Source organism: Dasypus novemcinctus, chromosome 11 (genome assembly GCF_030445035.2).
Source record: "Dasypus novemcinctus isolate mDasNov1 chromosome 11, mDasNov1.1.hap2, whole genome shotgun sequence".
Lineage (NCBI taxonomy): Eukaryota > Metazoa > Chordata > Mammalia > Cingulata > Dasypodidae > Dasypus > Dasypus novemcinctus.
This window is the reverse complement of record NC_080683.1, coordinates 45,612,096-45,638,064: the sequence shown is the minus strand read 5'-3', so window position 1 is coordinate 45,638,064 and position 25,969 is coordinate 45,612,096. Positions and strand designations below refer to the sequence as shown.

General features: G+C 39.0%; 1 protein-coding gene across 2 annotated transcripts in view; it reads left to right on the top strand.

Annotated features, from left to right (window-relative positions):
- Nucleotides 1–25,969, top strand: part of SLC17A5 (solute carrier family 17 member 5) — an 80,525-nt gene that overhangs the window by 35,614 nt on the left and 18,942 nt on the right. For both annotated transcript variants that reach the window (XM_058307043.2, XM_058307042.2), the window contains exons 7-9: nt 1,437–1,595; nt 14,905–15,037; nt 17,105–17,252. In XM_058307043.2, the coding sequence (XP_058163026.1) occupies nt 1,437–1,595; nt 14,905–15,037; nt 17,105–17,252 (440 nt within the window). The remainder of the gene's footprint in view (nt 1–1,436; nt 1,596–14,904; nt 15,038–17,104; nt 17,253–25,969) is intronic.

Below are 25,969 nucleotides of genomic sequence, written 5' to 3'. Positions count from 1 at the left end.
AATATAATATTGCCTACACAATACAGTGCTGTAATATACACAGTACATCTTGGAACAGAGAAGACAGGAGTTCTAAGCCAGCCTCGAACAGATAGGAAAAGCTTTCTGGTATCAGTGCCCTCTGACCAAAAACAATTAAGAATACACCTATAGTCAAAAAAAGTTGAGTTTCTTGGCTAGTTGAAGTGAGGAAGACAACACACCATGAAGAACAGTTTGAGAGTTGGGAGTTAGACTTGTACTAGGTGACTTTGGGAAGATTTAAAGAACTGATGTTTGTTCTGGATTCAATGCCATCAGAAAATAATGGACATTGCAATGACAGATACAAGCCATTATATATCTTGCCTTTAACCTACAGAACTGTGTGTGAGTTGTAAACTGTAATCCATGCTTAGTGGCAATGCTCCAAAATGTGTTCATCAATTGCAATAAATGTACCACACAAATGAAGGATATTGTTAATGTGGGAAAATATGGGAGGTGTAGGGAGTGGGGCATATGGGAATCCTCTATATTTTTTATGTAACATTTATGTAATGTAAATATCTTTTTTAAAAAATTAAAACATAAAAAAAAGAAAGCGGTAGAAATTCTATGATTGAGTGTTCTAATTTTTACCTTGAAGATTTGTTAAAGCTGTAATTGGGTTTAAAAAAAAAAAAGGCAATTACTCAGCCAGGAGTGAGGAAGTTGTTTACTCCTTTTTGTGATTTACAGTGTTCTTGTTTTTTGTCTGTGCTCAGATGTGGTTATGGAGTAGTCATCTTTTTGTCTTGCTCCATCATGGTAACTGAGTGACTTTTTTTAAGGTCAGTAAGAAAACACTACCACCTACCTGTTAGAGCTAGGCCGATTCAGCTGACAGCAGCTCTGGTGGAAGCTGTATGTGAACAGTCTTGAAAGGGAAGTTGGATTTAATGAGGAAACCTGGGAAAATAAGAGGTATGCAAACATTCTAGGCACAGGAGTGCATGTTTTCTATCAGAAAGTCAGCAGTCAGGTACTGCTGTAAAAGGCAAGGGAAAAAGAGCGACAGGAGATGTAGGAGGTAGCAGGAGTCAGACCATGTCTCATGAAGAAACTTGGACTCTTCCATAGGCACTGGAATGCCATGAAATGTTTGTAAGCTTGTGGTGACAGAAAAGTTTATATTTTTGATGGCTTATGCTGACAGTTGTGTAAAGAGAAGATCTAAGCAGGGCAAACAAGTTCCAATTAGAAGGCTGTTTTCAGTTATTGAGCTAAGAAAAAGTATATTGTATGGTTTTTGTATTTTACTTTTTAATATTTCAAAGGAGTTGATTTAAAATTTGGGTATTTACTAAATAAGGCTGACATTCTATATGTGTTCTAGATTAAATTGTAGGGGTTAAACCACAGATTGAAGCATAAACACAGCTGTAACTTATCCTAATAGTGCTTGTTTTCTTCAGCTTTCTTCACAGAAATCAGTGCCGTGGATACCCATGCTAAAATCCCTGCCACTTTGGGCTATTGTCGTTGCACATTTTTCTTATAACTGGACTTTTTATACTTTATTGACATTATTGCCTACTTACATGAAGGAGATATTAAGGTTCAATGTTCAAGAGGTAAGAAAAAATAATCATTTCTTTTCTCATAGATATATATTTTTAAACTACACATGAATGTTTTTTTAAACCCATATAAAACTTAGAGTTATTTCATTGCTTCCATATTACTCTGATAAACTAAATTTTAGAGACTTCTCTTTTTGGCCTCCCCAATTACTCCTTCTTTCCTCCTTGCGTGATAAGTCTTGATTCAATATGTCTTTTAGTTGGTATTCCCTTTAACTATAAAGGTATTTTTTTTTTAAGATTCCCTTTTTTTTTTTCTTAAGATTTATTTTTATTTATTTCTCTCCCCTTCCCTCTTCCCCCCCTCCCCCAGTCTGCTCCCTGTGTCCATTCACTGTGTATTCTTCTGTGACCGCTTCTGTCCTTATCAGCGGCACCGGGAATCTGTGTTTCTTTTTTTGTTGCATCACCTTGCTGTGTCAGCTCTCCGTGTGTGCAGCGCCATTCCTGGGCAGGCTGCACTTTCTTTCGCGCTGGGCGGCTCTCCTTACGGGGCGCACTCCTTGCGCGTGGGGCTCCTCTATGCAGGGAACACCCCTGCGTGGCATGGCACTCCTTGCGTGCATCAGCACTGCACATGGGCCAGCTCCACATGGGTCAAGGAGGCCCTGGGGTTTGAACCGCGGACCTCCCATGTGGTAGGTAGACGCCCTATCCATTGGGCCAAGTCCGCTTTCCCATAAAGGTATTAATAATCCCTAGTCACATGTCAGGATTTTCAGTCACATATTCAAACAGTACCAATTTTCACTTCTAAAAGGGATAGTAGTAGGAACTGCTAAGAAGGAAGTCCAAGAGAAGTAAGTTTCTTGTTCAAATGTTTCTCTACAGCATTATTTAGGTGTTAGAGGAGCTATAGTTGTAACTCTGTGTAAGATCAACCTTCCTGTAACTGCCAGTCCTTTGGAACTTAGGTTGAGGCTGTTCCTATCATCCCTACACAGACGGATTTAAGGCACATCTTGTCTTTAAAGAGATTGAGAAAAATCTTAAGGAGGCACTGTTTCTAAAGAAAATTGGTGGTGGTTTTGCCTTCAAAATGAAAGATAGATCGTAGACATAAATGTAAGAGCTAAAGCTATAAAACTCTACGAAGAAAACATGAGTATACACCTTTGTGACCTTAGTAGATTAGGCAACAGCCTGGGTGGTGAATATGAAAAATATCAAAAGATATGTGGTGCTTAAAATAACAAGAGTGACTGCACAACTACTTTGACTATATGAACTTAACCAGTTTTAAAAACTTAAGTGGATCCTCAGTCACCTATCTTGCAAAGCATATTGAAAACATTGGCCACATGGACCAGACTTTAAACTTCATCCAGGCATAGCTAAGCTGCAAAGAGCTCTTCTGGCTAATTTTGAAAAACAATATTAGTTACATCAAAATATATCCACGAATTGCATTGACAAAAGTGAGAGTTAAACTAGGCTTAGACAGTACTGTGGGATAGATTGTGAGCAATCTTGTTTTCCTAATTTCTCTGTTAAAAAGAGCCTAACTATAATCTATTACTGCAGTGATGCATTGCATGGAACTGTGCATCATGAAGTTAATATAGTAATTTTGGTTTGGAGTAAAATTGAGATCCATAGCAGGATAAAGAATAGCAGGTTCTCAAAACCACATAAATAAAACTTCTCATTTTACTTATAATGTATATTAAAGATTATTCTACTGATGTTTCAAGTTGAGATTTTTCTTGGGAGAACTGTGGAAGAAATAGTATCAATGGGTAGCCAGTAATTAGTGTTATATACTTAATTGCCCTCATCTATTTTTCATTGACTTCTTTTTAAATGTTCTATAATGAAGGGCTTTAGAGAGAGCAAGAGAGAGGTTTTTTTAAAGATTTTTTATTTTTTATTTATTTGTCTTCCCCTCCCCCCCCATCTATTCTCTGTGTCCTTTCACTGTGTGTTCTTCTGTGTCCACTTGTATTCTTGTCAGCGGCACTGGGAGTCCTTCTCTTTTTGTTGCGTCATTTTGCTGAGTCAGCTCTCCATGTATGCAGCACCACTTCTGGGCAGGCTGTGCTTTTTTTCATGCCGGGCGGCTCTCCTTACGGGGCGCACACCTGCATGGCACGGCACTCCTTGCACACATCAGCACTGTGTGTGGGCCAGCTCAACAGATGGGTCAGGAGACCCCAGGTTTGAACCCTGGACCTCCCATGTGGTAGGCAGATGCTCTATCAGTTGAGCTAAAAAAAAATCTGCTTCCCAAGAGAGAGAGGTTTTTAAAACAAGAATATTTTAGCTTGCAGTTCCATGTGCCGAAAGTCTTTCCTTTTGGAACCAAAATTAAAAGAAACGTGAAGAGTGTTTTTTAAAAATTCTATGGTTGTATAGAAGCCTATTTTAAAAATAGATATTTTTGCTTGAACTTCAATGTATTTATTAATGAAATGGCCTTTGTTCAAAATAAATAAGCAAAAGAAAGTGTACTTTGAGAGACATTGTATTTAAAATTATAATCTCATTAATTAAAAATTTTAAAGCTCCTGATCCTTTGTTATAAACTTGCTTTTTCATTTAAATTTAATTTCATTAGCTACCCTCATTTTTCTTTTTTCCTAGTCTTTTTAACAATAATGGTCCTGGGTGGTTTTTTTTGGTTTTTTGGTTTTTTGTTAGGTACCGGGGCCAAGGATAAACCTGACGTGGGGGAGCTGGTGCTCAACCACTGGGCTACGTCAGCTCCCCCAAGTGGTTTGTTTATTGTCTGTTGTCTCATTTTAGGAGGTACCAGGGATGGAACCCGAGCCTCACTTGTGAGGAGGAGCTCAGCCGTTCAGACTGAACCCACTTCCCCTTATTTCTTAAAACTCAAGAGATAGGGTAATAGCTATTACCCCATTTTGGATATTAATATTTTGGAATCAATTTTTGAAATCAGTACAAGATATATTTTGAACAGAAAGCTAACAGCTGTGGAATATGTAAATGTTGAGGATTTTATAGTAGTTTTAGGTTGTTTGGGGGAGTTGTTTTTTTTTTAAACGTATTATTTTGAAATAACTTCAGACTTACAGGAAAGTTGCCATACTAACACAGAAGCAATACATAAACTCCAATGTACACCCCCAGTGAGATAACCCATATTTACCCACTGTTAGCATTTTGCCACATTTGTTTTATCTTTCTTTCTTTCTATTTTCTGAATATTTGAAAGTAGATTGTATACACTTACATTTACCTTTCCCGAGAACAAGGACACTCACTTATGTAACCCCCTTAAGTACAGCTATCAAGTTGAAGAAATCTAACATTGATATAAAGCTTACAGTTCATATTCCAGTTTTTTGTTTTTTCAGTTGTCCCAATAATACTCTCTTGGCATTTTCTTCCCCACGACTAGATCCAATCCAGGATCCTAGATTCCATTTGTCCTTCTCTTTCATCTCTCTTTTTTTTAATTGTGGTAACATATATACCACATAATTACCCATCTCTACCTCTCTCAAGCATATAGTTCAGTTTCATTAATCACATCCACATTGTTGTGCTACCACTACCACCATCTGTAACCAAAATTTCCCCACCACCCCTAACAGAAACCCTGCACCATTTATTCATTAATTCTGTTGTGGGGGAGTTTTTAACATTAGAACTTAAAGTAGAGAAATTCAGTAACTCTCAGGTGTTAACAGCCTTATCTCACCAGGGGATAAGACCAAAACCAGAAAAGTCACTTCTATTAATTGATAGTTTATTCATGTGAAGAATTCTGCACAAAGAATAATCGATGTCGTCCCACTATGTGGAAGTCTAAATAGAATAAAATCTATTGAGGAAATTATAAACTCCAGAAAGAAAAAAAGTCTTAAGCTACAAATGTAGACTAGAAACTTATAACATCTGAATATAGAGGATCACATACTGATGAAAAAAGTATAAATTCTTGGGAAGCAAATATGACTGAGACAACTAAGCTCTTGCCTACCACATAGAAGATCAGGTTCGGTTCCCAGTACTTCCTGGAAAAGACTGTGCAAGACAGTGAGCTGACACAATGGGCTGGCGTGGCAAGATGACATGGTGAGATGAGGCAACCATGAGGCACAACAAGGAAGCACAATGAGAGACGCAACAAAGCAGGGAGCGGAGGTGGCTCAAGTGATTAGGTGTCTCCCTCCTGCATGGAGAGATGCTAGCTCTTCAGTTCCTGGTGCCTCCCAAAAACAGAAGACCAGCACACAACAAACAGGCACAACAAATGCAAACAACAACGGGGTAGGGAGAAATAAATTAATAAAGTAAATCTTTGGGGAGAAAAAAAAGAAACCAGAGGTGATGTTTTAAAAAAAAAGTAGGGGGAAGTGGACTTGGCCCAATGGATAGGGTGTCTGCCTACCGCGTGGGAGGTCCACAGTTCAAACCCCAGGTCTCCTTGACCCGTGTGAAGCTGGCCCACACACAGTGCTAATGCGCGCAAGCAAGGAGTGCTGTGCCACACAGGGGTATCCCCCACATAGGGGAGTCCCTCGCGCAAGGAGTGTGCCCCATAAGGAGAGCCGCCCAGTGCAAAAGAAAGTGCAGCCTGCCCAAGAATGGCACCACACACACAGAGAGCTGATGCAACAAGGTGATGCAACAAAAAGAAACACAGATTCCCAGTGCCGCTGATAAGGATAGCAGCGGTCACAGAAGAAGACACAATGAATGGACACAGAGAGCAGACAACTGGAGGGAGGGTGGGGAGGAGAAAGAAAGAAATAAAAAATAAATCTTTAAAAAAAAAAAACATAGGGAAGCAGACGTGGCTCAATTGATAGAGCGTCCACCTACCATATAGGAGGGTCCAGGGTTCAATCCCCAGGGCCTCCTGACCTGTGTGGTGAGCTGGCCCACGCACAAGGAGTGCCCTGCCATGCAGGGGCGTCCCTGCACAGGGGAGCCCCGTGCACAAGGAGCACATCCAGCAAGGAGAGCTGCCGCACAAGAAAAAGTGCAGCCCGCCCAGGAATGGCGCCACACACGGAGAGCTGACGCAGCAAGATGACGCAACAAAAAGAGACGCAGTTTCCCACTGCTGCTGGATAATGCCAGTGGACGCGGAAAAACACGGCGAATGGACACAGAGAGCAGACAATGGGAGGGAAGGGAGAGAAATAATCTTTAAAAAAACAAAAAAATAAATTAGCATATCACGAAAGGATTAATTTTTTTTAAAGTATATCTTCTTGAGGACACTTAAATTTGAAATATTAAGTTTTACTGGGAAACGGACTTTGGCCCAGTGGTTAGGGCGTCCGTCTACCATATGGGAGGTCCGTGGTTCAAACCCCGGGCCTCCTTGACCCGTGTGGAGCTGGCCCAGCGCAGTGCTGATGCGCGCAAGGAGTGCCTTGCCACGCAAGGGTGTCCCCCGCGTGGGGGAGCCCCACGCGCAAGGAGTGCGCCCGTGAGGAAAGCCGCCCAGCGTGAAAAGAAAGTGCAGCCTGCCCAGGAATGGCGTCGCCCACACTTCCCGTGCCACTGACGACAACAGAAGCGGACAAAGAAACAAGACGCAGCAAATAGACACCAAGAACAGACAACCAGGGGTGGGGGGGGAATTAAATAAATAAATAAATCTTTAAAAAAAAAAAAAAAGTTTTACTGGTCTCTACCATCAGTGATGCTTAAATGGGATTATTACCAAATTTTAAATATCATTGGTAAAATGCCTTTCTACCTTTAAAGTGTATAAAATGCTAATAAGTCTAGCTGTCTGTCTCAGACTGTAAAAGGATTTTTGTTCATCAAAATTAGACCATTTATACTTGACCTAAGTTTGTGGTAAGGAAAAATTAATAGAAAAAGAAATTTCTTCCCACAAGACTTTTTTTTTCTTTGAGGGTGTATTCTTCGTTTTACAGAATTTGCAATTTCCTGAAAAGTTGACTATCAAATAATTTCCTACAAAGCAAATTGAACATTTCCATGATAACTTCTGTTTCATATCTCCTGGTGTTTTCATTTTGCTCAGGCAGTAATTTAAAGGAAAAGAAAAGGGAAAAAATAGAGGTTTCTGTATCACCTAACTGCCTCTTTCCTCTGCGCAAAGCATGCACTGCGCACCAGGCACCTGGCAGACTTACTGGTGAAGTAGGAACATCTAAGCCAAAGACAGAAAGCTCCTGATACCAAATGTCAAATGTACGCCCTTCTTTTTTAATTAACTTGCAACAAGTTTCATATAATGTGTCTCTTGTAAAACTAGGCATTCCATACTTTGTATTGCTGGTGTTAGAAATGGATCACATAGGCATATTTATTAAACAAACTTTTATTGAGCATCTTTGTGCCAGGGACTGCTATCAGTGCTAAGAACACAGCAGAACAAGGAAGACGTATTCTTCCCTTTGGATGCCTTCTGAGTGTAATGATGGGAGAAGTACAGGGTAATGGGGACACACAATGGGGCTACATAACTGGGAGAAGGAATTCAGGAAAGGCCTTCCAGAGGAAGTGAAATTTAGGAAAATCCTGAATTTAGCTGTGAAAAGTATGTATGTGTAGAGCAAGGGGCCTGTGGAGTTTACACTAGCATGGAGGGAAAGGTAATAAGCATAATAAGTAAATTATACAGTGTATTAGAAGGTGATGAGTTCTGTGGAAAAAAGAAAAAGTAGAGCAGCATGGAGAAAATTGGGGGTGCTGGGAGCAGGTTTCAGTATTGACAAATGATCAGTTGAAATTTGAGCAAAGACTGAAGGAAGAGAAGAGTTAAACAAGCACATATCTAGGGAAAGACCATTCTAGTCAGGAAAAAACAAAAAAAAATCCCAGGGGGAGAGCATGCCTAGCATGTTCAGAGAGGTCATTATGGCAGAGCAGCATAAGCAAAGGGGGAGAATAACAGCTGATAAGGTCAGAGAAGTATTGGGCTAGATCATAAGGAGCCTGGTAGGCCATTGTAGAAATTCTGAATTTATTCCAAGTGAGTTGGAAAGTTATTTAGAGGGTTTTGAGCAGGAGTGACATGACATGGTCTGACTTACATCTTTAAAGGATGATTCTAACTGCTGTGTGGAGAATGGATTGTCAAGATAAAGGTAGAAACAAGAAGTCCTGTTAGGAGGCTCTAGTGGTAATCCAGGCAGATGATAATGGAGGCTCAGATCAGATTGGTAGCACTTGAGATGGTGAGAAATGGTCATATTTTGTGTATATTTTGAAGGTAAAGCCAACAGGTTTTTCTAACAGATTGATTATAAGAAAGAAGTAGAGGAGTCAACCTATGACACCAAGATTTTTGGACTGAGCAGTAGGGAGGAATGAGTTATCACTAAGATGGGGAAGGCTGAAGGTGTAGCAGGTTAGAAAAGGGAAATCAGGAGTTCACTTTGGATCATATTAAGTTTGAGGTGCCTATTAGACTTCCAAGCAGAGTTGTGCAGTAGAAGGCTAGATAATGCATCTGAAGTTCCAGAGAGAGGTTTGAGTTGGAAATATAAATGTGGAAGCTGTATTTAATCTGTGAGACTAGATGTGATCACCAAGAAAGTGAGTGTAAACAGAAAAAAAGGACTAAGGACTGAATCCTACAAACTGTGTCTGACAAAAGAGGTCAGTAAAGGAGACTGAGAAAGAGTGACCAGTGAGGTGGGAAGAGTGCAATACCCTGAAATACTTTAAGGAAAGGGCATCAAGCAGGAAGGAGAGATAGGCAGGACTTAGTAATGCATCTATTATTGTGACCTTGACATTAGTAGTAAGCAGTTTCAGTGATAACAAAAGGGACTAAAAGCCTGATTGTATAAAAGAGAGACTAAGAAGAAAAGAATTGAAGACGGTGCTGTAGACAGCTCATTCACGGCATTTGATTGTGGGCAACACAATGGTGTGGTAGATGTTAGAGAAAGTGGGTTTGAGGAAAGTAGGTTTGTTTAAGGGAGACGTTTGTGTTATGATGGGAATTGATCTAGTAGCAAATATGAAATTGATGATGTGGAGAGGGAGAGGAGAGAGGAACCACATCTTTCAGTAGATATGAGAGAATGGCCATGGTGTGCTGGCAAGGAGGAGCCAGATGTCATGGAAGCATGGGTAGTTCCTCTAGGCTAACAGAAGGGAAGGCAATTAGGTAGGTAGATGAAAGGGAAGTCTACAGAGTTTTTCTTCTAATGGCATCTGTTTTCTCAGTGGAATAGGAAGCCAGGAGGTCATCAGCAAAACATGAGGAAAATAGAGAAGCAGAAGCAGATTTACCAGGAAGCTAAAGAAATGCAAGCTTCATAGGGCCCTCGCCCTTACACAGGCTCCTTCTACTTCCCTGAGAGGAGTCTTAGGAATCTGTTCAAATAATCATATGTTTTTGTAAAACATAGACAAAGCAGGATGTGAGACCTGCAGTCAGTTAAGACCCTTCTCTTTCCTCTCCATTTTCTCCTCCATTCCACTTCACCTAATGTCAGATGGCATTGAAGGAGCAACTGTGAGCATTTTGGAGCTCTAAGAGAAGTTGCATTACAGATACAGTTTGGATTAATGGGATACATTCATGTGGTTGGCAATATAATTAATTTAACATTAGCTGCCTTGGAGTAAGTACCCACTGTGCAGGCTTACCCAACATCATGACATAAAGGTGTAGTAGGTCCAGAAGTTGTTCACAATAAAAACATTTTGTCAACAGGCACTAATAGTAAGGGAGAAACAAGGTTTAAATGTTTAGAGAAGAGCTGAACCAGCTCAGTGCTTGAGTGCTTGCTTCACATGTATGAGGCCCCAGGTTCAATCCCTGGTACTTCCTTTAAAAAAATGTATAGAACTAGAAGCTAGTCTGTAGCAAATTATTCTAATAATTGAACAAGTAAAATTGTATGTGGATGATTCCATTCTCATTAACATCTAATAAAAATGCGCATTCTCTCCTTTCAGAAATACACTCAATATAACCTAGCCATACATTTTTTTCTGTTTTTGGTGAGACTTATAAGAAGTAGATTTATCGGAATTTCTGTGCTTGTTAGGGTACATACCTGTAGCATAACAACAAACAGTAAGTATGTGTGTGTGATGTGTGTTAATGCATCCTAATTTGCTGGATCACATCTTAGCATATCTGACACATCCTAATCTTGACAAATTCTAACCATTTCAGGCAAAATGGTACAAAATATTGCTACCAGTGCAAAAGAAAAAGTCTGAAGAAATAGGGTTCCAATGAGAAATATGCACGTATTCATCAATAAGTTCTGTGTCTATAATATAAAAGTAGTTGGATTACAATATTATTTATCTCAATACAATGTAACAGCAACTTTCAAAAAATTTTATACATACTAATAAAGCATACATTCTGTCTGTCCAAAATGTATAATCCATCCAAAGCATATAATCGGTGATATTTGGTATAATCACATAGTTGTGCATTCATCCCTTCAGTCATTAGAGCATTTCGTTATTCCAATAATAATAATAAAAAAGCTCTACCCCTTAATAATCACCTCTCAATCTCTCTGTTCTTCCCCTGCCATACATAGCTGCTATTCTGTTTCCATCTTTCTAATTTATTTTTATATGTATTTTGTGTAGATGGAGTCAAACAGTATGTAGTACCTTTTGTCTAGTTTCTTTCACTTACTAGATTTCCTTTTTTTTTCCCTTAATGTAAGATTAGTAATATATCACTATACACTACTGTCCATATTTTGCTTTGGTAGTTTGTTTTTAAGATTTATTTATTTCTCTCCCACCGCCCCCCTGTTGTCTGCTCTCTCTGTCCATTTGCTGTCCATTTTCTGTGTCTGCTTGTCTTCTCTTCAGGTGGCACTGGAAAACAATCCTGGAATCTCCACTCAGGACAGCTTGCCTTAACCAGGAGGCCCCAGGAATCAAACCCTGGGCCTCTCATATGGTAGACAGGATCCTATCGCTTGAGCCTCATCTACTTCCCATGTTGGTTATATTTTTGCTTGATATTAACATCTTGTAATGTTAGCATATAGCATCTTGAACATTAACAAAGAAAAACAGTCATATATGCAATATGACCCATATTCATATTTCACATGAGGTTTTGCTATGCTATACAGTCCCATGTTGCATCTTTTTAGCTTTATTTCTAGTAATATACGTGACCTTAGACTTTCCCTCTCAACTGTCATTACCTATATATATCTTAGCACTGCTAGTTACGCACACTATATATAATGTGCTTTCACCATTTCTGTTTCTAAAGATTTACGAACAACCTTTTAACCAATTCTGCACAGATTAAACCTCAGCTTTCCATTCTCTAACTTCATTCTATTTTCCAGTGACCTATATTCTAGTTATTAACCCCGTAAGTTTACACAATATATTTAGTTGATAATAATGCAATCATACAGCATTTGTCCTTCTGTGTCTGGCTTGCTTCATTCAACATAATGTCCTCCAGGTTAATCCATGTTGTTTTATGCTTCCTGACTTCATTTCTTCTCACAGCTGCAATAATATTCCTTCATATATATACACCACGATTTGTTTATCCATTCATTGGTTGATGGACATCTGGGTTGTTTCCATCTTTGGACAACCATGAATAACGCCACTGTGAACACTGGTGTGCAGAATCTGTTCATATCCCTGCTCTCGGGTCTTCTGGGTATATACCCAGCAGTGGTGTTGCCGGGACCAATGGCATGTCTATATTCAACTTCCTTAGGAACTGCCAAACGGTCCTGCACAGTGACTGTACCATTCCACGTTCCCACCAACAGTGGATAAGCATTCTTATCTCTCCACATCCTCTCCAATGTTTACAGTTTTCCAACTTTTTAATAGAGGCCAGTCTAATAGGTGTGAAATGATATCTCATTATAGCTTTGATTTGCATTTCCCTAATTGCTAGTGATGTTGAACATTTTTTCATGTTTTTGCCATTTGTATTTCTTCTTTTGACAAATGTCTATTCAGATCTTTTGCCCATGTTTTAAAATTGGTTTGCTTATCTTTTTATTATTGAGTTGTAGCATCTCTTTATATATGGATCTTAAACACTTATCAGATATGTGATTTCCAAATATTTTCTCCCATTGAGTCACCTGCCTTTCCCTCTTTTGACAAAGCCCTTGAGTTGCAAAAGTGATTAAGTGAGGTGTCATTTATCTATTTTTTCTTTTTGTAATAGCAGTATTTAAATACCTTTGAATTACTCTCATGTTTAGCTTAATTTCAGATTAATATATAATTTTTGAGAGTCAAAAATACAGGAAAAATAGGAGAAAAAGTATTCAAGTGTGTTAGGCAGAAAGTTAATAAAAATGTTATTTTTCTGGATTTGCCTATATTCATATTTGATAGCTTTATGAAATTGGTAACTTGATCCAATTTCTTTCTCATCCTAAATATTGACTTTTGTTTCTAATTGTATATTTATAATTCTGTGTTCTTTTTCTTGAGGAGGGTCCCCAAAATTGTGTAAATTTCAGGCCCCACAAAACCTCGCTACCCTAGGGAGGAGGTGTTGAGGGTTTGAGGCAAAAGAATAATGTGTGATGGGAAGCGGATTTGGCTCAAACCCAGGGCCTCCTGACCCGGGTGATGAGCTGGCCCACGTGCAGTGCTGATGCGTGCAAAGAGTGTCCCCCACGCAGGGGTGTCCCCCACGTAGGGGAGCCCCATACACAAGGAGTGCACCCTATAAGGAGAGCCGTCCATCGCAAAAAAAAGTGCAGCCTGCCCAGGAGTGGCGCCGCACACACGGAGAGCTGATGCAGCAAGATGACGCAACAAAAAGAGACACCAATTCCCAGTGCCGCTGACAAGAATGTAAGCGGACACAGAAGAACACACAGCGAATGGATGCAGGAGAAAAATAAATAAAAGATAAATCTTAAAAAAAAAAAAAATGTGTGAAACAGTCATCTAGGTGAATGAGTCACCCATGAACCAGGGACACTGTGATTGCCTGGCATCATTGAGGCCCAGTTGAGGTTCCTGGTCATAAAGCTATAGGAAGACAAGTAAGCATTGTGTTTTTCTCTGCTCCCATCCAGAGTAGAAGAGTTAAGTTTAACCATGGTGGTGGTTTTACAAGGGGAGTAAGATTAAGTGAGAGAGGAGCAAGGAAGTCGGACCTGTGTAAAGGTGTGATTTTAATAATTGACCTTGGAATGCTACTGACTAATGAGTGGCATGAGAGCAACAAAGAGAGAGTGAAGAGATAGTAGGATCAATGGATTGGAAGACCCACCGTGGCCAGGTGTAGAGAGAATGAGCTGAAAAGATAGGTGGTATTTAAAGAGTAGGAAGCATGAAATTGAAATAATGAAAAGATTGATTAGTAATGGGACAATCTAGGGAGGATTAGAAGGCTGTTGCAATGATCCAGGCAAGATAGGAGGAAGACCTTGGAATAGGGTGGAAGGGAGGAGTCAAGGAGAGAATCAGGATGATTAGGCTTTTTTTTCCAAAGCAGTATACCAACAGACAGTGCTGGGTAATTGGAGATGGAGATATGAGGGAGAAGAAATTACCAATAACAATTCCGAGATGCTGGGTTTTTTTAAAAGTTTGCATGTGTGTGTGATACACTTTCAACTTTAATAAAGTTTCTTTGGGTTATGGTTTCACTTTGCACTGATCTTTTAAAAATAAATAAAATACAGCTTAGATTCTTTAATGATTTGTAAGAATTTATGTAGAGATTAGAAGATTATTCTTGAAATGTGTCTAAGGATGTACATTTGGATAATATAACTATAAATAAATGTGAGAAAGTGATTACTATATAATCAGGATAACAGTTACTTACGTGGAGAGAAAGGGGGCTATGAATGGACCAAAACCATTGGATGTGCTTCTGCAGTGACTGGCAAAGTTCTATTTCTTGACCTATAAGGTATTCACCTTAGAATTAATCATTAAGCTATACATTTGATTTACATGATTTTCTGTATCTGTATTTCATTTTACAATAAAAATATCTTTTATTTATTTTTTTAAATATCTTTTAAACAAGTGAAAATTGGAGACAAACTGTTCAGTGGGGAGAATCCATAGGCTAATAAGGAAGACATCTTTGCCCACTGAAACCATGGCCCAAGCCCGCAGCTCCCACCCAAGTCCCAGAGTAACAGTTGAGATTACCATGAGCAGACTGGACTCTCTGAGCCTTGGTTCCCTCTGAGACAGGCTCTTAGAAACTGCACGAACTGAATCCCTTAAACCTTCTGAAAAGCCAGACTTACTGTAACTGTATAAAAATTTAAAGCACATTGCCCTGTATTTCCTTTCTTGTGGAATAGTGGTGTTGGATGTGTGTGTTGTTTTGTTTCCTCCCACCATTATTAATCCAATATTTTCTTTTTTCCTTCAGAATGGATTTTTATCTGCAGTGCCTTATTTTGGCAGTTGGTTGTGTATGATCCTGTCGGGTCAAGCTGCGGACAATTTAAGGGCAAGATGGAATTTTTCAACTCTGTGTGTTCGAAGAATGTTTAGCATTATGGGTAAGTGAAGTGCATCAGATTTTGTTTTAGTTGACAATTATCTACATGTTTATTTTTGTTCTCATTTAAAACACTATGATGTATTTAATCTCTGTACAAAATCATTATCCTTTTTGAACCATACATTTTAAAGAGTGATTTATAATATCATATTATTTCCACCGTAGTCTTATAACTAGTAAAAATGGCCTACTTTCCTGAATGTCATCCCCAGTTTTTGGATATCACTTAGTTTTCAGCTCTGAGCTTGTGATGAAAATATTTTAAGCCTCCATCCCTCTTCTCAGTGACTACATTTAAAGTCTCAATCCAAAAATATTTACTAAAATAATTCTATCAAATGAGGAGCTATAAATAAAAGAACTCAAAAGAAACCTTAAATAATCATGTTTGTCAACTCTGTTTTTAGAAATACAAATTTTAAAACTGTCAGGTGTCCAGTGACTTGAATCCCTAGAAGTGATTAATGGCTGTAACTTAGTAGTTACATTGTAAAAGGTCCCTGTTTAGGTTAATTCTGTAGAGTACCTATCACTGGAAATGTCCAGTTCTATTGCCTAGTTACTTTGACCCTCAAGAAATTTTTCCATATCTGTAAGTGAAATCCCTTTGATTCAGTCCAATTTTCTCTTTTTTGGTTTCCCATGGACCTGTTCTATCCAATACAATAGCCATTAATCACATGTGTCTATTTAAATTTAAATTAGATGAATTTAAAAAACAACAATTCTTCAGTTGCACTATATATATATAACATTTCCATTACAGAAAGGTATTGGACAGCACTGCTGTGGGCAGAGAGAATAACTGACAGCTCAGTTATTAATTCTCCTTCCTATGTTACTTGTATTTTATGCTTAACTGCCTGTGATGAACTATGTGTTTTGTTAGTGTTAGTTGTTAAAACTGAGATAGGAGAGTGGATGTGGTTCAAGCAGTTGGGTACCTGCTTCCCACATGGGAGGTCCCTCCCTGGAGCCTCTTTTTTTTTTTTTTTTTTTAAAGATTTATTTTTTTATTTATTTGATTCCCCTCCCCTCCCCCGGTTGTCTGTTTTCTGTGTCTTTTTGCTGCGTCTTGTTTCTTTGTCCGCTTCTGTTGTCGTCAGCGGCACGGGAAGTGTGGGCGGCACCATTCCTCGGCAGGCTGCTCCCTCCTTCGCGCTGGGCGGCTCTCCTTATGGGTGCACTCCTTGCGTGTGGGGCTCCCCTACGCGGGGGACACCCCTGTGTGGCACGGCACTCCTTGCGCGCATCAGCACTGCGCATGGGCCAGCTCCACACGGGTCAAGGAGGCCCGGGGTTTGAACCGCGGACCTCCCATGTGGTAGACGAACGCCCTAACCACTGGGCCAAAGTCCGTTTCCCTCCCTGGAGCCTCTTAAAAACAAAACAAAACAAAATGGCAAACAAACAAATGAAAAAACCAACTCAGGAGCTAATGTGTCTCAGTGGTTGAGCCCCAGCTTCCAATCCCTGACCCTGGTACCTGAAAAAAAAAAACGAGATGGTGTGTTTTCCTAAGTTTGCCTAACAGATTTTATTATTTTGTTTGTGTTCTTTGGTTATGTAAATTCTAAATCACATTCTGTGACCTATTGCATCTCTCTAGAACCACTTATTTCAATTATTCTCTTCTTGCTTTTTTTTTTTTTTTTTTAATTCTCTTTTTATTTTCTGGAAGGCTTTTTTTTTTATCCCCACCCCCAAATGTCTCCCTTGTCTGTCTGCTCATTGTCTGCTCATCTTTTGGAAGCACGAAGAACTAAACCTGGGACCTCCCATGTGAGAGGCAAGTGCCCAATTGCTTGAGCCACATCCACTCTCTCTTCTTGCTCTTTTTCTCCAACACTGTAGAATTTTAATAACATTTCATAGTGAGATTTTCCTGTTATGTTTATATTAGTCACATCTCACTTTAATCTTTTCCAGCAGTTATTTTCATGAATTCTATATAATCTTAGTCTTCTGAGCAGTACAGTGTTTCTACAGTAGGTGGCAGTAATGTCCAGTTTGATTTATACTATATTAAGGTACTACAAGCAACTATCAACTTTTTTAACTCTAGGAATGATCGGACCTGCAGTATTCCTGGTAGCCGCTGGATTTATAGGATGTGATTATTCTTTGGCTGTTGCATTCCTCACCACATCAACAACACTGGGAGGCTTTTGCTCTTCTGGATTTAGCATCAACCATCTGGATATTGCTCCTTCGTAAGTACCAATATAAAAATTTGCTCTGACTGACTTTAAATTCTTAACAAGATTTCAATTTACAGAACAATTAAAGCATGAAGTTCTTTTTTAAATATACAATTAACTACCTTCACCTCTGTCCCCAGTGCTCTCATGAGCATTGCAAATAACACATTATAATCTAATTACTAGCAAGAATAGGACCTCCATGAAAGCAGACACTGTCTTATCATCTTCAGGACTTGCCATGGTATTTGACACATTATGGGCAATTATTTGGATGAATGAATGCCAAAGTGCAAACTAATAGATTTGTCTAATTATTCTAGCACCTATGTACAAATATATTTTTGTAGCACTTGATAGCTTACAGATCACTTGAACAAACACTATCTTGTTTTATCTTTAAAATATTCCTGTGAGGAAGGTATACTTGCTCGATTTTATGACACTGTTTCAGAGAAGTTACATGATTTGACCTACACTACATAGCCAAAAATGAAAGTGCCAAAACTGAACCTAAAATTCTTCTTATTAAATCCAGCGTTCTTTCTACAACTACCTCTTTAGAAACATCCTTTGGGCCACATCTAGAATTCTTTTTCACCAGTAGGCAAAAGAAGGTAAGGTAAAGAAGGAGACTGTAAATATTTTAACCCAGAAGATTTGATGTACTTAATTTTTAAAAAGAACAGATATGTATGTATTTTTTAAGAAAACCTTTCCCCTCCCTTCTATGTATTTTTTGCACCAGCTGAACTAAACTATTCTTTATTCTCCAAATATAGCCCCTCTGCACATGCATGCACACATAGGCAAGGCACATGTACTTTCCTACCTTTGACTCTTTGCTCATACTCCTTGTACCTGGAATGCCCACACTCAATTTGGGTTTGTTTCATGATTCATCATGATTAGATTCGGGTCATACATCCCAGGCCGGAATATCTTATAACTGGCCTTGTGATCTTCTTGGGTAATCACATCCAGAGGCCTGAACATTTTAATCTCCCAGTCAAGGTGTCCAGTTTTTCCAATAATTATTTCCTGTTTCCCCCTGCAACTAATAAAGCATCTTTAGGAGATTGTGCAAGTATCATGCTCCACATCAAACTCCCCCTCTCCACCTTATATTATAGCATCCATTGATGATATATGCCCAAGCCAGTTTTTACTATGATGGTTTCAAAATGGTGATATTCCAACCCCACCATTCCTTCCTCATTTATCATTTTCTACCCCCCCCCCCGCCCCCATTTATCATTTGGCATTATCCCTTTTCCCCCATTTATCTCCTTATCTAACTATTATCAGTGCAGACTCAAAGACTTCTGTTCTATTTAATAGGTTATAATTCATAATTGTCCCTTTTATTATATTTAAGGTACCGGTGTCCGGGGATTGACCCAGGGCCTCATATGTGGGAAGCCAGTTCTCAACCACTGAGCCCCATCAGTTTCCCTGAGTTGGTTTTTTCATTTGTTGTGCTCGTTGTCTGTTTTTGTTTTTTTAGGAGGCCCCGAGAACCAAACTCAGGACCTCCCATGTGGAAAATAGGAGCTCAACTTCTTGAGCCACATCTGCTCCCCCTTATTTATTTTCTTGCTCAAATTGTCCCAGATTTTGCCAGGGGACACCCCTTCAAGCTGTGGCCTTTTGACATGCCCTCTGTCCCCCCCTTTTTTTTTTCAGTACTTCCTTGCTGATGGTATAAGAGATTCATATTATCTCTTCCTTGCTCCAACCCTGGAATCCTCCATTTCTCCAAGGAACTCTGGTTCCTTTTAGTAGGAAATGGTGTTTAGAAACCAAGGATCCCAGCAAACATTGTATGTTTTAATTACTATGTTATACTGCCTTTCTTAGAAATCACAATAACATTGAGCATGGGCTAAAGTCAGAGATTTATTTACAAGATTTATGAGAAACAAAAGTCTACAATTTTATCAAATTATTTCTTTTGTATCTTTCATATGTTGAATAACCACTTACTAATCTCTGCTTTAAACCTCATTTTCTACTTTCTTATCTATGGGCTTTTGAAAAGTAATTCCCTATCCTTTATAAATCTATAAAGATACCAGTATAGACTGAAATCCTTTTACAGTGAATTGTAGTGACCCCTTTATTGAGAAATAAAGATTTTTTGAAGTTATTGCAAAAGATGGCAGCTTTAAATGTATATTACTTTTAATGAATGGTATTAATACCAAGCAGAAGTAGGTTCTTTTCTCCCAATACATCTTTAAAGCCAATTCCTGAGACACCAGGGTTTCAAGGAGAGAAAAGGTTAATTTGGTCTAGCAAGCAGAGAAGCACAGTAGGCCTCATAGCCCAAAACTGCCTCCCTGATTAGCAAAAATTCTTGGATTTTATAACATCAGGATGCTAATGGGTAATTGGGGTGGAGTTTGTACAAGTTATTTCATTAATAAACATTAAGAGGCTGAACCAGGATGGGGGTGGATACCAAATGGGTAAATCACAAAGTTAGAACCTTTATCAGAGAACAAGCCATCTGACAAAGGTTAGCTACAAGGTTTTTCATATAGTTATTAGTGGAAAATGGAGTGGTCACCCTTTTAATAGAAGTTTTCATTATAATAGCAGGTACAAGTGGCCATATACAAGGGTAAGATCTGCCTGGAATAACCATTACAATGGCAGGTTTTTAGTAAGAAATGACCACATACAAAGGGTGAAGTCACAATCTAGCCAGTTTCTGTTCTTCAGATATTAATCCTTTTAACTAAATTAAAAAGCATCTGTATAATGTTTCAGTAATAATAATTACTTGTTAATTCTTAACCTTTGGTTACAGTATTACTTTTAAATTCTAGTAAATGAAATATGAAACTTGTTTAGTTATCTTTTCCTTTTTTTATAACCATAACTGTTAGAATATTGATGGGGTCAAATAGGTGAGTTTGTGTGTCTGTATTTAAATAACTGTAAAAAAGTATCTGCATAATAGTGAATTCCACAGGATAATATGTAAATTTATAATTAGTTTTATAATATGGGTTTGTATTAAAAATGTATTAATGTTGGGGAGCAGATGTAGCTCAGTGGTCGAGCACCTGCCTCCCACCTACGAGGTTCCCAGGTTCAATCCCTGGTACCTAAAATATATCTATATATATGTGTATATGTATATATAAATGTTAATACTGAGTTTGAAGTAGAAAGTGCAGTATTCGAGATCAGGAGTAGAAAGGAAATAATATGTAAATGAGGTTTTGCTGGTTAAGACATTTTGCCTACTCACTTTCTCTGCTTTGTACCTATCTCAAAACAATTTCAATAAATATATTTTAATATTCAGTCACATTCTATGAATATTATGCCACATATATAGTTGTTTTCACATAATTGTTTTATAGAATTAATTATGGTATAATGATACATGATAATACCAAATTTTACTTCAATCTAACTTATACCTGGCTAATCTAGTCACAATCCTGGGATGCAAGGACCCTTCCAAGGTTCAGAATCCTACAAAAGTTAAACCGTTGTAGGCCGACACATCTCATCATTATTTAGTAGAGTATGAACTTGACAGTTGCTTATTTAACAGTGGCAAGAACAGTAATATTTTTCTGAGTAATTAGACATTTGAAGGAACAACAATTTGGTTATAAACTGACTACTAGTATCCACTCATTTTAAGAAAAAAATGGTACCTTCTTTAGTTAATTACCTTGTTATATTTTTTCATTAAAACAAATTTAAACTCTCAGCTGGAAAATAGATTCAATTAATTTCAAGCCCATTAGTTACAGTCTTTGCAGTATTTAAAATTTTCAAGTCCAAAATTGTTATCTTTTGTACTGTTTTATATAATTTTTATTTATTTATTTTTTTTAAAGATTTATTTTTATTTATTTAATTCCCCTCCCCTCCCCCGGTTGTCTGTTTTCTGTGTCTTTTTGCTGCGTCTTGTTGTCTTGTTTCTTTGTCCGCTTCTGTTGTCGTCAGCGGCACGGGAAGTGTGGGCGGCGCCATTCCTGGGCAGGCTGCTCCCTCCTTCGCGCTGGGCGGCTCTCCTTACGGGGCGCACTCCTTGCGCGTGGGGCTCCCCTACGCGGGGGACACCCCTGTGGGGCACGGCACTCCTTGCGCGCATCAGCACTGCGCATGGGCCAGCTCCACACGGGTCAAGGAGGCCCGGGGCTTGAACCGCGGACCTCCCATGTGGTAGACGGACGCCCTAAACCCTGGCCAAAGTCCGTTTCCCTATAATTTTTATTTTTAAACCAGAAGTTTACATTAATACCTGTTAAATATAAAACTTTTTTAAAATATGAAGTTATTGAATTACATTTATTTTAACAACATAAAGACTTGATAATCATAATAATAAAAAAAATGCTGCAGTGCATATGGGAAGTTAATTATGGTGAAAAGACTCTGAATATATCTCTGATCATATCTAGCAATATGATCATGTTTTCACACACCCAATATTTAATTATTATGCATGAAAGTCTTATGACAGGCCTTTTACATAGAGTGCACCCAGTAAATATTTGTTGAATGAATGAGTTTTAATCACAAGACTAAATGTCTAATGTTGGAAGTACTTATAAATATACTGGAAATTTCGGACAAAAAAGAATTTAAAGGTGAAGAATTTGCAAACCTTAGAAGCTAGGAAATGTTTATTGAGTATACCTCTTAGTATGTTACGGCCTCAAGGATTTTAACATATTCACAAAAGAAAAGAATACTTGTGGAAAGCAGACTTGGCCCAGTGGATAGGGCGACCGCCTACTACATGGAAGGTCCACGGTTCAAACCCTGGGCCGCCTCGACCTATGTGGAGCTGGCCCATGGGCAGTGCTGAGCGGGGAGTGCCCTGCCACGCAGGGGGTGCACCCTGTAAGGAGAGCTACCCAGCGCGAGGGAAGGTGCAGCCTGCCCAGGAGTGGCGCCGCACACACAGAGAAGCTGACGCAATAAGATGATGCAACAAGAAGAAACACAGATTCCCAGTGCTGCTGGTAAGGATAGAAGTGGTCACAGAAGAACAGAGCGAATGGACACAGAGAGCAGAGAAGTGGGGATGGGAGGGAGGGGAGAAAAATAAATAAATACATCTTTTTTGAAAATTTAAAGAAGAGACACAGATTCCCAGTGCCACTGATAAGGATGGAGGTGGTCACAGAGGAGCACACAGCAGATGAACACAGAGAGTAGACAGCTGGGGGTGTGGGGAAGAGATAAACAAAAAATAAAAAAATAAAGGCACTCATTATAAAAAAAAAAAAAGAATACTTGTGAAACATTAATTTGAAGAAAACTTTGTTAAATTACTGATTGAAAAATCACATGCAAACAACTGAACTGATGAAGAACTTCTTGAAAGTTGAAGGAATAAAAGCTTAAGAAACCATTTCTTTGGAAGAGGATAGGAAGAAGCCTATTTGTGCACAGTGACATAACATACTTGAAATTTACAAAGTAGGTACTAACCATGGTTACCCAAAAGAGGATTCAAGAAATAGCAAATAATCAAAGTACTGATTTTTTTTTTTTCATTTTGCTTCTGAGTAGATAAAAAATATGGAATCTGGAAAGGATTTTCACTTCGAGCAAATTAAACAAATTACATTGTTCGACTTTGTAGGTTATAGAGTCTTAGAATGTTAGAGCTAGGAAGAACGTAGAATAATTTCCTTCATTACTGTTCAGTGTGGTTCAGTGGTGACAGCATCACCTGGGAACCTGATAGAAATGCAGACTCTCAGACCTTATCCCAGGCTTACTGAACTAGAATTTGCATTTTAAGATCTTGAGGTGATTTTCCTGCACATTCATCTGTGAGAGGCACTCACTGGTCTAGTCAAGCCTTCACACTCAAACAACAAACATTTATGGAGTACCTGCTATATGTTTAGCACTTTATACGACCCTAAAAAAATAAGTATCACCTCCTGCTTACAAAGAGGTTAGTATAGGTCAGAAAAGAAACAAAAAATATACAATCGTAGTATATTATGATGATTCATTCTTTCAACTTATCAAATACTTATTGAGGACCTACCAAGTGCCAGCTAAGGAGCTTTTAATCTAAGGTGGTAGAAGAAGAGAATCACAAATAAACAGACTTTTTTAAGAAAAAGTAAGAGTATAATAGGGGAACATAATGTAGATTAGGGAGTAAGGGAATGTCCTCTAGGAGGAGGTACTGTTTAAGCAACAGCCTGAAAAATGAGTAGGAAGATGTTAACCAGGCGAAAGGAAATAGTTTTCCAGACAGAAGAATTTACATGAGAAGAAAAAGAAATTGATGTGTGTTTTAGTTAACTGAAGGAAAGTCATGTACATCTGAGAGGCAGAGAAAGAAACCACTAGTATAATAGCAGGAAACTAGTCTGGGGAGTAGACGAGCCTATAGTAAGCATTTTATATTTTATTCTGGGTGACACTCTCTATATTTTAAGATCACTTTTGTGAGTACAAGTTGAGGAAACCAATTAGGAGGCTTTCCAGTAACCTAGCTGAAAGGCGACGGTGTCTTGGAATGGTGTTTAACAGGAAATAAAAAGAAAGAAGTCAGTAGGTTTGCGATGTTTTTGGATTACTATAGATGGCAATAGGTTTGAGCTGAAGAATGAGGAAGATATCAAGAATGATGATTCCCAAGTATGTTGCATGGGGTAACTGGGTAGGTGGCTGTTCCCCTTATTTTGAAATCAGGATGCCTGAAGGAAGAGTCTTGGGAGAAGATCGAGATTTCACACATGCTGTGTTTGGGCTGTATGTGAAAACACCTAGAAAATATTAATTGTGGGCAGTTGGATCTTTGGAACTGGAACTCAGAAAAGAGATCTGAAGGAAATGAAAATTAGGGAGTATTATGTAACATTTCACTGTATTTAAAGCCAGGGATTGGCTGAGGAGGGAGGGTAGAATGACAAGATTAGAGATTCAAGACTGAATCTAGAGAAACCTCGACATTTAGAGGTCAGAAAGAATGGAGGTAACCAGCAAAGGAAACTTAATAAGGAGCAACCAGAAGAGGTAGCAGGAAAATCTAGGATGTGATGTCAAGGAAACCAAGAGAAGAGAGGAGGATGTTCCAAGGAGAAAATAATAAGTATTAAGGTAGAAGTTACAGGGAAGCGGACTGGCTCAACTGATGGAGCATCTGCCTCCATATAGGAGGTCCAGGGTTCGGTACCCAGGGCCTCCTGGCCCATGTGGTGAGCTGACCCACGTGCAGTGCTGCCACACACAAGGAGTGCCATGCCACATCAGGCGCCCTGCATAGAGAGGCCATGCGGAAGGAGCGCACCCCAAAAGAAGAGACACTCCGCACGAAAATAAAAAAGCAGCCCACCCAGGAGTGTCGCCGCATGCACAGAGAGCTGAGCAGCAAGATGATGCAACAAAAAAGAGACACAGATTCCCAGTGCTGCATGACAAGAATGTAAGTGGACACAGAAAAACAGGAAAAACAACAGTTAGTCAAATAATAGAGGGGGCTCAGGACGCCAGGGCATGTAGTTCCATACAAGTAGAGTATTGGGTGCAAAGTTTGATAGAAAAAGAGATGAGCCTGGAGAGGTAAGCAGGGGCATAGCATGGAGGGATAATTAATTTGTACTTTATTGTGTAGTCAGAGGGGAGGTTTTAAGCAGAGGTATCACATGAAAGATTTTAGTTTTGGAAGTATCCTGGCAGCAGCATATAAGACATATTTTTAGCAGGTGAAACTAGGGCCAGAGAGGTCACTCAGAAGGAGGTTATGGAGTAATCCAAGCATTTAGTTATGGGATTGGCATAAAGCATTGTGGGATCAAGGAAGCTACGAGGAAAGGGTATTTCACGAAGGAGAGAGCAGTTAAGTATTTAGAGGTTATGAACAATATGTTAGGGAGGGAGAGGTATAAAATCAAGAGCTGTTAAGGCTCTCTAAAAGAAACAAGGGCTTCTTGGAGAAAAAACTCTTCTCTCATTTGACAAAATACAAATGTTTTCAAAGCCTAATGAAGAATGAAGATATGTTAAAAAGAACATAGGGCATAGTTGGAGGAAATTACACGAGCCCAACTTGAAGTGATTCACAGTCACCAAATTTGGGACAATTTGAGCATCAAAAGGAATAATGACAGTGCAGGAGTTTAACATATGGGGGGAAACAGTTGGTGAAATTTAAATGAGTCTGAGTACTAAAGGGTAATAATAATCAGTGTTAATTTTCTGATTTGGGTAGTTTTATTGTAGTTATGTTGGAGAATTCCATGATTATAGGAAATAGACACTCCAGTATTCAAGGATGATGGGGCATCAAAACTTTACTCTCAAAAGTTTTAGGAAAAAATTATTTTTATTGTAATTTCAACATGTCTATAAGTTTGTTTTTGTTTTGTTTTTAAAGATTTATTTTTTTATCCCTTTCTCCCATTGTTATACGCTCAGTGTCTGCTCTCTCTGTCCATTTCACTGTGTGTTCTTCTGTGTCTGCTTGTCTTCTCCTTAGGCGGCACCAGGAACTGATCCTGGGACCTTCTAAAGTGGGAGAAAGGTGCTCAATCTCTTGCGCCACCTCAGCTCCCAGATCTACTGTGTCTCTCCTTGTCTGTCCTCTGTATCTCTTTTTATTGCATCATCTTGCTACACCAGCTCTCCACACGGTCCAGCAGGCCGCGTGGGCCAGCTTTCCGCTCAGTCCAGCTCACACTGCACAGGCCAGCTTGCCTTCACCAAGAGGCCCCAGGAATCGA